The sequence below is a fragment of the Myotis yumanensis genome, unplaced genomic scaffold, assembly GCF_028538775.1.
Source record: "Myotis yumanensis isolate MYYU_CA2020_CCGP unplaced genomic scaffold, mMyoYum1.0.hap1 SCAF_1, whole genome shotgun sequence".
NCBI lineage: Eukaryota > Metazoa > Chordata > Mammalia > Chiroptera > Vespertilionidae > Myotis > Myotis yumanensis.
In genome coordinates, this window is record NW_027223752.1 from 156,863,193 (window position 1) to 156,877,926 (window position 14,734).

At 40.9% G+C, this 14,734-nt stretch overlaps 1 protein-coding gene across 1 annotated transcript in view; it reads left to right on the plus strand.

Moving 5' to 3' along the window:
- The window catches only part of EGF (epidermal growth factor), a 92,013-nt gene that overhangs the window by 25,671 nt on the left and 51,608 nt on the right, over nt 1-14,734 (plus strand). Inside the window, exons 6-7 of the mRNA XM_070390732.1 lie at nt 8,618-8,743; nt 10,033-10,155. Of these exons, the coding sequence (XP_070246833.1) occupies nt 8,618-8,743; nt 10,033-10,155 (249 nt within the window). The remainder of the gene's footprint in view (nt 1-8,617; nt 8,744-10,032; nt 10,156-14,734) is intronic.

A 14,734-nucleotide genomic window follows, 5' to 3' on the forward strand; every position in this document is an offset into this window, starting at 1 on the left:
AGAGAAAAGTGATGAAAAACATCGGGGATTTATTCACAATATACAGAAGAGAGCAGCCCGGTGAGGACTGATGTCTGACTCGGACAAGGGTGGGGCTCCCAAAGCCAAAGTCACGGGTGTCTCAAGGAAGCCTCATTTGTGGGTTTAAACAAGGCCCGGGCTTGTGAATGTGTATTGGGCTTGTTAGCAAAGAGCTCCATGCAGCTGACCGCTGAGCCAAGTCTCCATGGCCCAGCCACAGTTTCACTGTCAGGCTGGTTTTCTGAGGATTCTGACCAGTGTCCTGAGCGTGGTCACTCAGGTCCCTCCTCAGGGCCTTGCCTGCTGGCCCACTGTCCCCTCCGAGCTCAGGTCCTGCAGTGGACATGTCGTCTGTACACATTCAGGCTCAGCGAACATCGAGGCCCAGATGTCTGGATGCCTTCTGAGCATTTCTACTTGAATTTCTTGCAAGTGCTTCAGGCGCAAAGGACATAACTGACCTACTGGCCCTCGCGTCCCTTCTCCCCAGCTCCTCTCCGTCCAATGCCCGGACTCAGTGAGTGACATCTCACCTCCTTCTCCCAAGGCAGACATGTAGGAGCTCCCTTTCCTCCCTCTTTCCCACTCCCACCCATGAAATCAATCTGCACGTCCTAAGAATTCTACCACTTACAATCCAAGCGCTGGTCCTCTCTGGGCAGCCATCTCAGTGTCCCCTAAACTTGTAGCCCACCTCCCTTTTCTATCCTGCAGGGAGCGTAACCCTTTAAGAAAGAGAACCCAGTTATGCCATCCTTTGGTTGAAACCCGTTGACAACCCTCAAATGTCAACAGTGAGAGTCCAGTCTCTATTTCGCTTGCTCGCAGGGTCCTCTGCTCGTTTCTCAGCTTCCCCTCTCAGATTGTCTGCCCTGCTCTGTGCTGCACCGTCCTCCCAGATTTCATGTCCTCCCACGGGCAGGCCTGCTCTGTCCTCCCAGATTTCATGTCCTCCCACAGGCAGGCCTGCACCGTCCTCCCAGATTTCATGTCCTCCCACGGGCAGGCCTGCTCTGTCCTCCCAGCCTTCGTGCCGGCTCAGAAACGCTCTCAGAGAACACCTTTCCCGGCCCACGGCGCTCGATCATGCTTTGCCATAACTGCCTCCCTTCCTAAACCCCTTCAGTCCTATGAGGACAGGGACTACAACTCTCCAGGTACTCCCAGAGCCCGGAGGACATGTAATAATAGTTGGAATAAAACTAAATGTAAAAACACCATTTGGCACTCGCCCCTAAACAATATCAAAAGGAAGAAGTTCTAAAGATATTTACTATCTAAGCACGGGTTGCCTTCCTTCATGCTGTAAGCTCCGCCTCTGCCTTGGTCAGAGTGTGCTCCCTGGGGCTGCTCCCTTTGGTACATTCACAATAAATCCCCGATGTTTTCATCGGTTTTCTCTGCAGCAGCTTAACTCTGTAGCAGATCTTTGCAGCTTCATTCTCATTATGTTTCAGAGTCTTTTTCTTTAAAAAAAAAAATTGGTCTAGATCTCAAGAAAGAGATCTGGACTAGAAGTGGTAGATAATGGGAGTCACATGATGCATAGAAAATGAAACAGAAAAGCACCCCAGGTTCTGTCACCCTTAGATAATAGAAATAGCCATAATTATTGAGTATACACAGAATTATCCACTCTGGGCTTTCCCTATATTATCTCATCTAATCTTCACGAAAACTTTATGAATTAGGTGTGATTATTAGTATCATTTTATAGATTAAAAACTGAGGTTCAGTGATGTTACTATAGCTTGTTCAAGGTCACACTCTGGTGGGATTGGGATTTGAACCCATGTGGAGTGACACCTCCCAACTCCCTCTGATATTATCTACCACTTTATAGATTTTGCCTTATTTATTTTGGGAAAGCTTGTAATTTGACATATTGTCGATCTATGGTCTTTTTTGTGGTTAAATGTTTCAGTTTGCATGGAAGGCAGGGCCAAATCTCATTTCTTTCTAAAAAAAAATTTTTTCCCCATTTCAGGAACTCAGAAAAACCTCTGACTCTAACTCTCTATCTCTCTCTTACACACACACACACACACACACACACACACACACACACACACTCCTCCCCTGGTTGTTGGAAAACAGACACAGAGTTGAACCACACTTTTGTTGTCAGGATTAAATTGATTAGGCAACAGTGCTCTCCTGGCTGCCTCGACCAACACCCACACTAGTTGGTGTATGAATCTCAGAGACAGTGTGAAAACTTTTTTGTATACAATCTGAATACAGTACATTATTTTAAACTGAACTTCTGGGGATGTTGTAGCTAGTTTTACTGCTCACAGACATAATTTTTTTAAAGGTGCTAATACTTTTGCTTTCTCCTGTATTCCTTTAAATGTAGATTCCAGTTTTAAGTCCTTGAGAGAGTTTCAAAAACAAATCCTTTGAAAAATTAAGGGTCTCTTATCATCAACAGACTGCAAATTACTTCACATTCATTTCATGCACAAAATATCGCTGAATTTCCTTAATTCTGAGAGTTCATGAAGGAGAATTTCCTCCACCTGGAAGTGTACCTGCTTAGGGAAGAGATTAGTGTAGCTAAAACTGCCCCGGTGAGACACTGATTCATCTTGATTACGTTATTGCTGGAGTGTCTACTGTAAACCCTGGGTTATTTGGAAACCTTTAGAAAAGAATCACCCTAGATAAGTGAGTATTTTTTCCACATATTTTTTTAAATAATTTTATTTTGGTAAAATACATATAACATAAAATTTACCATCTTAGCTATTTTAAGTGTACAGTTCAGTGGCATCAAGTACACTCACATTGTTATACAATCATCACTACCACCCATCCCCATAACTTTTCATCTTGTAAAACTGAAACTCTGTATCCATTAAACTATAACATCTCCCAGCTCCTGGCAACCACCGTTCTACTGTCTGTCTCTATGATTTTGACTACTCTAACTGCCTCATCTAGTGGAATTATGCCGTATTTATCTTTTGTAACTGGCTTATTAATTTAGCCTAACGTCCTCAAGGTTCAACTATGTGATAGCCTATGTCAGAAGTTTCTTCCACGTCAAGGCTGAATGATATCCCATTTTGAGCATGTTCCACAGTTCGCTTATTCATGTATCTGTTGATGAACACTTGGGTTGCTTCCATGTTTAGCTATTGTGACTAATGTTCCTGTGAACACGGGCATGCAGCGGCTGGCTCTTGTTCTGTTGGTGATGTTCCAGATTCCTCACAGTTCAGGTGCTGCCAGCCTGGTCCATCCGTGTAAGACCCTGCTTTTAATTCTTTTGATCCAGTGAATTTTTGGATCAGATGACCATTCTGTTTTTAATTTTAAAATAAATTTCTATGCTGTTTCCCGCAGTGGTTGTGCCATTTACATCCCCACCAGCAGTGCACGGGGTTCCAGTTTCTTCTGTTTCCATATAATTCTAAATGATCACTCCAGACATCCGAAGCTCTTTTATTTTTCATAGAAACCTTAGTAAAATATGGATTGCTATATCCTCCCAACATAGTTATAGGTAGTTATTGACATTGTCTTCAATGTTTACAAAGAGACACCACTGGGGCAAGCAGAGGACTGGTTTGAGGTAAAACTGGGTGTGTTTTTTTTTTTAAATATATCTTTATTGATTTCAGAGAGGAAGGGAGAAGAAGAGATAGATAGAAACATCAATGATGAGAGAGAATCATTGATTGGCTGCCTCCTGCATGCCCCCTACTGGGGATCAAGGCCGCAACCCGGGCATGTGCCCCTGACAGGAATCGAACCTGGGACCCTTCAGTCCGCAGGCTGACGCTCTATCCACTGAGCCAAACCAGCCAGGGCCAAGCTGGGTTTTTTAATACAGGTTTGCCCTGACACCAAATGGCTGCCACTTGAAACACAGTGGTCGGAATGGCTCTTTATCATTTTCCTGTCTTCTTTCTCGCTGTCGGCTCTCACTGCTTGCAGGTCCTCACATGCCTGGCTGTGACCTCACTTTATCTTCCAATCCCGGGCTTTTTTTTTTTTTTTTTTTTTTTTACCATTTGTTTATTGAGGAAACCAGATCATTTGTTTTGTAGAATTGTTCACATTCTGGATTTTGCAGATTATACCCCTATGGTGTCATTTAACATGATTCTGTATTTCTTTGAACAGATAGTTTAGGCTTAGAAGCTTGTTCAGATTCAGGTTTCTTGCAAGAATACCTAATAGGTGGTACTGCAGGCAGTGCTGTATGCCTCCTACCGACCACAGCAGCGGGCATGCAGTGGCTGGTTCTTGTTCTTCTGTGATGTTTAAGATTCATCAGCAGTTCTGGTGTTGCCAACCTGGTCCATCCATTATCAAGTTTCCCATCAGCCTTTTGAGCAATCAGGCTTTCGAAGCTATTGTTTATCATTGCCTAGAGCCATTTTTTGGTTGGTGGTTCAAAGTGAGGACATTCAAGTCTATCATCGTTTATGTGTTTATTCACATCAGCAGTATGATTTCTCTGAGGAGGATCTTTTATAGGAAAGGAAAATTAAACGCTCAATTATTTCCCTAATGTGTCTGTTTTTCAGAATAAGGGTTAGTAGGCTAGCCCCCAAAAGTGATCTTTTTTAAAAGCATCTTTATAAACTCATGGATTTAAAAAATATTTGACGTGTTTTTATTTATTGCAGTTATTATCATTTGGGCACTCAAACTGTACCATCTTTCTCTAGGAGGAGCCCTGATTTGAGGCTTCTAATCTTCATGGGAGAGATGACCAATAGGTTCATCTCGAACCTGCTCTCTCCCCGTAACTGCCCTGGGAGGTCTGAAATCTGGGCTGAGGCTATGTCTGGGCTCAGTGAGAAAGACTGCTGGAATCATGTAGCCACTTCTGCTGCCACGAAATGTAGTGATTGTTGGGGTTGTAACAATGGGAGTGAAGGGCGCATACCTTGTATTTTTATTTCCATGCTATGGCCTGGCCAAACTTGTCAGAAATGGGTCTAAAATATAAATGACTGAGTGAGCCTGAGGGGCTCTTCTGAGAGTAAAAAGCATGTATTTTTAACTGCTTGGAGTCTGTTGATTTTTTTCCTTTTGATGTTTAGAGGAGTTTAGATGATGATAGATACCAAGTAGATGAATTCTGGCTGAGTGGGGGGGGGCACGCAGGAGGCAGTCAATCAATGATTCTCTTTCATCATTGATGTTTCTATCACTCTCTCCCTCTCCACTCCTCTCTGAAATCAATAAAAATATATTATGATGAACCTGAAGTAGAAAAAAGGTGTGACAGTGGGAAAAAAGCAGGATAAGGAATCCCATGTCCCTTGTTCAGAACAGGGCCAGAGTAAAATCTGCAGATTTACTTGGCTGTAGCAAAGCTCTTAAGAGCCTGCGTGTTAGCCAGGAAGATGCCGAAGGAACAGTTGGTGGTGGACATTAAACTCCATGATTAGGAACTTTAATTCGATCTCAAAGGTAGTTAAACCTCAGTGCTGGGCCCTGGGAAGGGGTATTATCTGAGGTCATCAGCAGCATTCTGAGTGCTAGCTTTGGCCTAATTTGAAGCTAAAGAACCGCAGAAGATTAAGGTGATTAAACAAAAATATAGCCCTCAATCCTCTATGTTTTGCTACTTCTTAAAATGACCTTTTAAGGTGTTTAGTGTCTGAATTCAGGTCACACCATCAGCACATTCAGAGGAAAATAATGATTGCTTTTTTGCCTATGCTCATCTTTGAAGAGTAATGTATATTATTAGTAAGATTATTAAAACCATCAGCGGCATGGTCTTGTGGAAAGGGGACTGGGCTAGCAGAGCCTGACCATCTGTTTTGAGTTCACACTCTAAGGCTGACTGGAAATTGAAGGAGAAATCACATGAAGGAATTAAGTTGCAGATGATACAATCACAGGTTTTTGTGCTTGTGTTTTAGGGTCTGTAGTACATCTATGTTGTAAAAGACACTATGTGAAGTGGGACTATAAATGTGAATGGAATATATATATATATGTATGACAATGGTGATGATGGTAATAAGAAAATACAGAAGGGCAGGTGAGAGGTGGTAGAAAATTAGCAACAACAACAATAAAAATCTAGATGAAGGAAAGAGCATTTCCTTTACCCTAGACACTAATTGTTTTTATTAGTCAATTTGAATCTCCATTAACATATTTTCAGCAGTAATCAAGGTTTGAGAATCTTTAGAGGCATAAATTCAGAGGAATGTACCACAAACATCTGATTCTGTATAGAATCATAAAAATATTTTTTTAAGTGCGAGATCGCAGAGAATATCTATCTCAACACTTGCATTTCATGGCTTAGGAAACTGAGGTAAACAGCAACAAAAAAGTGATTCAATATAAAAGGCAGAACCAGGATAGAACTCTGTCTTCCTAATTCTTAATCCAGTGGTCATCTATCATATGGGGTTTGGAAAGATTTTTATAAGGAATATTTATAGGAATCTTAATTGTTCAATTTTTTTTTTGTTACCTCAAGAAAGCATAGCACTTTGGTGCCATCAGAAGGCCAAATCAGATCTTTCTGGATTTTTGTTGTTCACTTGAAAACTTTATAAAAATTGAAGTAAAAAAAATTACATGCTATTTTGTTGTTGTTAGTCCTCACCTGAGGATACTTTTCCCATTGCTTTTTCTGAGAGATTGAGAGAGGGGGGTGGGGAAGGGGAGAGAAAGGGAGAGAGAGAGAGAGAGAGAGAGAGAGAGAGAGAGAGAGAAGAGACATCAATGTGAGAGAGCCACATCAACTGGTTGCCTACTCACTCCTGGGGCAGGGATTGAACCTGCAACCCAGGTAGGAGCTGAACCTGAGACCCTTTGATGCACAGGCAGACACTCTAACCAGTGAGCAACACTAGCTAGGGCAATTGCATGCCTTTTTTTTCTTAAATTTGCAGTGGGTGTATTTTGTCTCCAACAAATTTACAAGTTTACTAGTATAATTTTAGTCATTTACTTTACATTTTTGGGTCATATTATTTTTAAGTTTGCTTAGTTAAAATTTTGATATGTGAAACATGTAGGAACATGAAAAACAATGTAACTATACATTCATAATTGACACAAAAATGAACAAAAAATAAAAATTTTGGAATGAATATAAAAATATTATTCAGTGTAATCTTAACTGACTTAGTAGGTCTTATTGCAACAGTATTGAATAATTGACAAAATTGATTGTGCATTTAATTCTGTACAGAGATTCAAGTAAACGAGTTTAAAATAAGTAAGGAAATAACCCAGACAAGGTAAAAGGAGGTATTTGCAACTGAGATGAAGGAGAGATGATTCATTAGCACATCATTAGGTTGCTGTTTCTCAGAGTGTGGCGTGAAGACTCCGGGCTTCAGAATCAACCTGATCCTGTGAAAAATGCAGATTCCTGAGCCATTTCCTTGATTTAGCAAATCAGAATCTCCCGAGTGCGACATGCTCTTCAGGTGGGACAATGCACTCTAGGGACATTTTCAAGGGGCAAGGATATGTCTCTACTGTGTCATGCTGGTGTTGGTCAAGAAAAGTGTTTCATAATTTAAAACAGAAGGAAACAGGTAGAGTCAGAGAGGGGAGACATTTATAAGTAGATAAACAGAGAGCCACATGGAGCATGGTCTCAGCCCGTTGCACTGCTATGCTCAGGTTCTCTCTGGCCAGTTTCTTGTGCCCTTCGCAGCAAGGGTGTTTTCAGCAGTCCTGCCCTTAGGTCTTTGGCTCTTCCCATGATTCACAAGGTCTCGTTGACCTCAGCCATGTCATGACTCAGGGTCCATGACCCCCATTTTCTCCCCTGAGGTCACCTCTTACCAGAGCTCTGGCCTCATATCTAACTGCATCCTTGGGTCTGCCTTCACACTCAGCTTATCTCAGTATTTTCTAGAGCATTTCACAAAGGTGTTGTCATTGTAAAAATTGGCAAAGAATAAGAAGGAACACAACTGGAGCAGAGATGTATGTGTGACTAGTTTGGCCCTTGACTCGGGCTCTGATAATTAAAGGTACCACACTGGCCATTTATTGTTCATTATATTTGGCTAATTCAACCCAAGCATCTACCTCACTGAGCAGATTTTACTATTTACACTGGGTTATTTTGTAAAACATGGAATGCAATAAACTCAGAAAATTGGGGCTAGACATACTACATCAGTATTTATTAAATCTGAAAAATGTTCTTGAAACAGTGATCCTAAAAACAACTAACTATATAGATCTGACAGATAAATATTACACTTAAGAACAGTTGTTCTGTAAGAGATATTTCATTTACAGAATTTTTGTTTATGTATTTAATTATTTTTTTTTACAAAGGTAAATCAGAATGAAAAAAGCCAAGTTGTGTTTAGTGTTAGTCACCCTAGAAATGACATCCCCAGCTAATTCAAATGCCCTATCTTGAGAGCTTTTGCAGGAGGGATACAATTAGGAAACTGAATGGGCTTGGGAAAACTGCAGAATCCTGCCAAAGCCGTCCCACCCTAGGGCGGTGCCACCACCGTGGAAGACAACCCCCCTGCGGATGCCACAGGGAGATTAAAGAACCATGAAGGAATCAGGCATTGCCCCCTGTCAAAACACACCCCCATGTCAAATAAACCATCTTCTCTTTTAGATCAGAAACTCTGCAAACTGAGGAAAGGTAACTGCAGAGGCAGCGTGTGTGGGCAAGCCCCTCAGTCCTCTCTGTGCACGTGTGCGGAGGGCTACGCCTTAAGCCAGGACGGGAAGCGCTGTGAAGGTAATGTGCGGCGGCTGTTGGGAGCTCTGCAGGCACCTGCTCTTCAGTGGGCCATGCAGAGCCTCCATGTGAAATCAGTTTTACTCCCCCTCCCTTTCCCCAGAGAAACAATTTTATTTTTCCCTGTTTTTAAAGCCTTCGTAATACTCCCAGGTCTTCTTTTTTATATATTTTTAAATATATATTTTTATTGATTTTGTACAGAGAGGAAGGGAGAAGGATAGAGAGTTAGAAACATCGATCAGCTGCCTCCTGCACACCCTCTACTGGGGATGTGCCCGCAACCAAGGTACATGCCCTTGACTGGAATCGAACCTGGGACCCTTCAGTCGGCAGGCTGATGCTCTATCCACTGAGCCAAACCGGTTAGGGCTCCCAGGTCTTCTTTATAGCTTGTGTTCCTAGATCGAATGCTTTCAGAGGCTCTGCAGGGGTTGACCGTAGGCAGGCGTTCTCTGAGGGGACTCCATGGAACCCCGTGGGTTTGGCTGTGTGCAAAATATCTCTATTTTCAAATATTTTAGGGAAGTAGTTCCATAGCTATCATAAGACGCTCAAAGGGTGTGTGACCCCACATCTCCTCCCCTAAAGGTCTGGTGGGAAAGGGAGTCTGGAGGAACTGTGTAGCCCACTGGTCAGCTAGGGCTCCTCCTAGATGAGACTCCAGGCTAAGATTAGCGAACCCAGGAGGAATACCGGGGCGCTCCAGTGAGCTGTTGCTGAAAACACTCCGATGGCTGCAGCGCATACGCAGTGGAGGTAGCTGGGGTGAGACATTAGATAAATGTGAGACCCACTAGTTAAGGATACGCCCCTGCTTACCTGGGGCTAGTCAGAGGGAGGCATCTCATAGAACCGGGACCTGGAGGCTGGGTGTCGCTGAGGGATGCTGCTGAGAGTGGGCCCACCCTCAGGGGAGGGCTCCTGTCAGCTTTGAGAGGCTGCAGAGCAGAGCAGGCATGTCCTGTCCTTGTCAAGAACTTTCAACAGTCCCGCCTTAAGTGGCTTTAAGTTGTTGTCTCTTTTCAGAGAAAATAGTATGATTTCCCCCCCAGGGTAATTCTATGAACATCTGTATATGAAAGTGCAAACTCTGACAGAATAACAAGGACTTTCATGATAATTGAACTGACTTCTTTCACCCTTTACTACAGTAGCAAAAACAGTCTTTCCATGGTCAGGAACAGCAGATACAAGTGTGAGATGCTCTATTTTGGGCTGACTTGTGAGGGATACTACAATTTATTTTCAAAAATAACCATCTGTGTTTTGCTGTTGTCATTGTGTAGATGTCAATGAATGTGCCCTTTGGAATCATGGCTGTACTCTTGGGTGTGAAAATACCCCCGGATCCTATTATTGCACATGCCCTGTAGGATTCGTTCTGCTTCCTGATGGGAAACGGTGTCACCGTAAGTCACAAATACTTACTTTGCTATTTCCTTCATATTCACTGATGTTTGGGAGGTGGCTATGGTCTGGGTTGATGGTCCTAGATCAGCTGTAAGCTTCAGAATTACCTTGGAGTTTTATTTTATTTTGTTTTAAAACATAAATGACTGGATTCTATTCCAGACTTGTGGAATATATATATACATACATATATATATATTTTCCAAATTTATCCATATTTTATAATATTCGTTATATGTATATTACTAAAAGACAAGCATATAAAATCATGATATATTATTATATCTAAAAAACTAGCTGTAAATCTCTAATATCATCTAATATATTTAATATTCAGTCAGTTTTCAGGTATAACCACAATACCATCACTACACCTAAAAATTAATAATTCCATAATAATATCAAATATCTAGTCAGTTTTCAAATTATCTTAAAAAATTTTTTGCACAGTTGTTTGGTTTGAAGAAGTATCCAGACAAGGGTAGTAATACTGTTGTGTTAGGTTGATACAACTCTATATTATCCTACAGATTCTCTCTCTTCTTTTTCCCCCTTGCAAATATTTATTTATTTTTTTTTTAATTTTTTTATTTTTCGCTTAAAGTATTACAAAGGGTATTACATAAGTGTCCTTTTTTCCCCCCCACCCTTGACAAACCCCTACCCTCCCTTACCCCCCAGTGTCTTATGTCCATTAGTTATGCTTATATGCATGCATACAAGTCCTTCGGTTGATCTCTTACTCCCCTCCCTCCTGCCCCCCAACTCTCTCTGGCCTTCCCACTGCAGTTTGACAATCAGTTTGAGGCAGCTCTGCCTCTGTATCTATTATTGTTCAAAAGTTTGTAATGGTCTTTATTATCCATGAATGAGTGAGATCATGTGGTATTTTTCCTTCATTGACTGGCTTGTTTCACTTAGCATAATGCTCTCCAGTTCCATCCATGATGTTGCAAATGGTAGGAGTTCCTTCTTTTTAACAGCAGCATAGTATTCCATCGTGTAGATGTACCACAGTTTTCTAATCCATTCATCTACTGATGGGCACTTAGGCTGTTTCCAGATCTTAGCTATGGTGAATTGTGCTGCTATGAACATCTGGGTGCATATATCCTTTCTGATTGGTGTTTCTGGTTTCTTGGGATATATTCCTAGAAGTGGGATCACAGGGTCAAATGGGAGTTCCATTTCCAATTTTTTGAGGAACCTCCATACTGCCTTCCATAGTGGCTGCACCAGTCTGCATTCCCACCAGCAGTGCACAAGTGTTCCTTTTTCTCCACATCCTCTCCAGCACTTGTCGTTTGTTGATTTGTTGATGATGGCCATTCTGACAGGTGTGAGATGGTACCTCATTGTTGTTTTGATTTGCATCTCTCGGATGATTAGTGACTTTGAGCATGTTTTCATATGTCTCTTGGCTTTCTGAATGTCCTCTTTTGAAAGGTGTCTATTTAGATCCTTTGCCCATTTTTTGATTGGATTGTTTATCTTCTTTTTGTTAAGTTGTATGAGTTCCCTATAAATTTTGGAGATTAAGCCCTTATCAGATATGACGTTGGCAGATACGTTTTCCCACGAGGTGGGTTTTCTTGTTGTTTTGTTGATGGTTTCTTTTGCTGTGCAGAAGCTTTTTATTTTGATGTAGTCCCATTTGTTCATTTTCTCTTTAGTTTCAACTGCCCTAGGAGCTGTATCAGTGAAGAAATTGTTTTGGCATAAGTCTGAGATTTTGTTGCCTTTGTATTCTTCTAGAATTTTTATGGTTTCCTGTCGTACAGTTAAGTCCTTTATCCATTTTGAGTTTATTCTTGTGTATGGTGTAAGTTGGTGCTCTAGTTTCATTTTCTTGCATATGTCTGTCCAATTTTCCCAACACCATTTATTGAAGAGACTATCTTGGCTCCATTGTATGTTCATGCCTCCTTTGTCAAAAATTAATTGAGCATATTGGTTCGGGCTAATTTCTGGACTCTCTATTCTATTCCACTGATCTATATGTCTGTTCTTGTCTGTTCTTGCCTGTCCAGTACCAGGCAGTTTTGAGAACAGTGGCTTTGTAATACAGCTTGATATCTGGCATTGAGATCCCACCTACTTTGTTCTTTCTCAGGATCATTGCAGCTATTCGGGGTCTTTTTTTATTCCAGATGAATTTTTGGAGAGTTCGTTCTAGATCTTTGAAGAAGGCCATTGGTATTTTAATGGGAAGTGCGTTGAATGTATAGATTGCTTTGGGTAGTATGGACATTTTAATGATGTTGATTCTACCAATCCAAGAACATGGTATGTTCTTCCATCTGTTTATGTCTTCCTCTATCTCTTTTTTCAACGTCCTGTAGTTTTCTGAGTAGAGGTCTTTAACCTCTTTAGTTAAGTTTATTCCTAGGTATCTTAATTTTTTTGGTGCGATGGTAAATGGGATTGTTTTTCTGATCTCCCTTTCTGAAAGTTCACTATTGGTGTATAGAAATGCCTCAGATTTCTTGGGGTTAATTTTGTATCCTGCTACATTGCCAAATTCATGTATTAAGTCTAGTAGCTTTTTTATGGAGTCTCTAGGGTTTTGTATGTATAATATCATGTCATCTGCAAATAAGGACAGTTTTACTTCCTCTTTTCCAATTTGGATGCCTTTTATTTCTTCTTCTTGCCTAATTGCAATGGCTAATACTTCCAGTACTATGTTGAACAGGAGTGGTGAGAGTGGGCATCCCTGTCTTGTTCCTGTTCTTAGGGGAAATGGTGTTAGTTTTTGTCCATTGAGTATGATGTTGGCTGTGGGCCTGTCATATATGACTTTTATTATGTTGAGGTATGATCCTTCTATTCCCACCTTTCTGAGAGTTTTTATCAAAAATGGGTGTTGGATTTTGTCGAATGCTTTTTCTGCATCAATTGATATGACCATGTGGTTTTTTTCTGTCAATTTGTTTATGTGATGTATCACGTTTATTGATTTACGGATGTTGTACCATCCTTGCATCTCTGGGATAAATCCTACTTGGTCATGGTGTATGATCCTTCTGATGTACTGCTGGATCCGATTTGCTAAGATTTTGTTGAGGATTTTGGCATCTATGTTCATGAGGGATATTGGCCTGTAATTCTCTTTCATTGTGATGTCTTTACCTGGTTTTGGTATTAGGGTGATGCTGGCTTCATAGAATGAGCTTGGAAGCGTTCCTTCCTCTTGAATTTTTTGTAGTAGTCTGAGGAGGATAGGTTTTAGTTCTTCCTTGAATGTTTGGTAGAACTCCCCTGTGAAGCCGTCTGGCCCTGGGCTTTTGTTTGCTGGAAGCTTTCTGATGACTGCTTCAATTTCTTCCATAGTTATTGGCCTATTGAGGTTTTTAGATTCTTCCTGATTGAGTTTTGGAATGTTGTATTTTTCTAGGAATTTGTCTATTTCCTCCAGGTTGTCTAGTTTGTTGGAGTAGAGTTGCCCGTAGTATTGTTTAACAATCATTTGTATTTCTGTGGGGTCTGTTGTTATTTCGCCTCTATCATTTCTGATTTGGTTTATTTGGGACCTCTCTCTTTGCTTCTTGGTGAGCCTGGCTAGGGGTTTGTCAATCTTGTTTATCCTTTCAAAGAACCAGCTCTTGGTTTCATTGATTTTCTGTATTGTTTTTTTTGGTCTCTATTTCATTGATTTCTGCTCTAATCTTTATTATCTCCTTCCTTCTGCTCACTCTGGGGTTTTCTTGTTGCTCTCTTTCTAATTCTTTGAGTTGTAGAGTTAGATGATTGACTACCATTTTTTCTTGTTTTTTGAGATAGGCCTGTAGAGCTATAAACTTACCTCTCAGGACTGCTTTCATTGTGTCCCAGAGGTTTTGGATTGTTGTGTTTTCATTGTCATTAGTGTCCAGGATGTTTTTAATTTCTTCTTTGATGTCATCGGTAACCCAATCAATATTTAATAACATGCTATTCAGCTTCCAAGTGTTTGAGTATTTTGGGTTGTTTTTATTGTAGTTTATTTCTAACATTATGCCATCGTGGTCTGCGAAGAAGCTTTTTATGATTTCAATCTTCTTGAATTTGTGGAGACTTTGCTTGTGACCCAATATGTGGTCTATTTTTGAATATGTCCCATGAGCACCTGAGAGGAATGTATATTCCGCAGCTGTGGGGTGAAGTGTTCTGAAGATGTCAATTAAGTCCATCTGATCTAGTGAGTCATTTAGGATTGCTGTTTCTTTGCTGAGTTTTTGTCTAGCGGATTTATCCAGTGATGTCAGTGATGTATTAAAGTCCCCTACTATGATTGTATTGTTGTCGATCTCTCCCCTGATATCTTCCAGAAGTTTTCTTATGTATGTGGGTGCTCCTGCATTGGGTGCATATATGTTTACCAGGGTTATATCTTCTTGTTGTATTGATCCCTTTAGTATTATGAAGTGGCCTTCCTTATCTCTGGTTATGGCCTTCACTTTGAGATGTATTTTGTCAGATATAAGTATTGCTACCCCAGCTTTCTTTTCCTTCCCATTTGCGTGAAAGATATTTTTCCATCCCTTCACTTTCAGTCTGTGTGAGTCCCTTCTAATGAGGTGGGTCTCTTGTAGACAG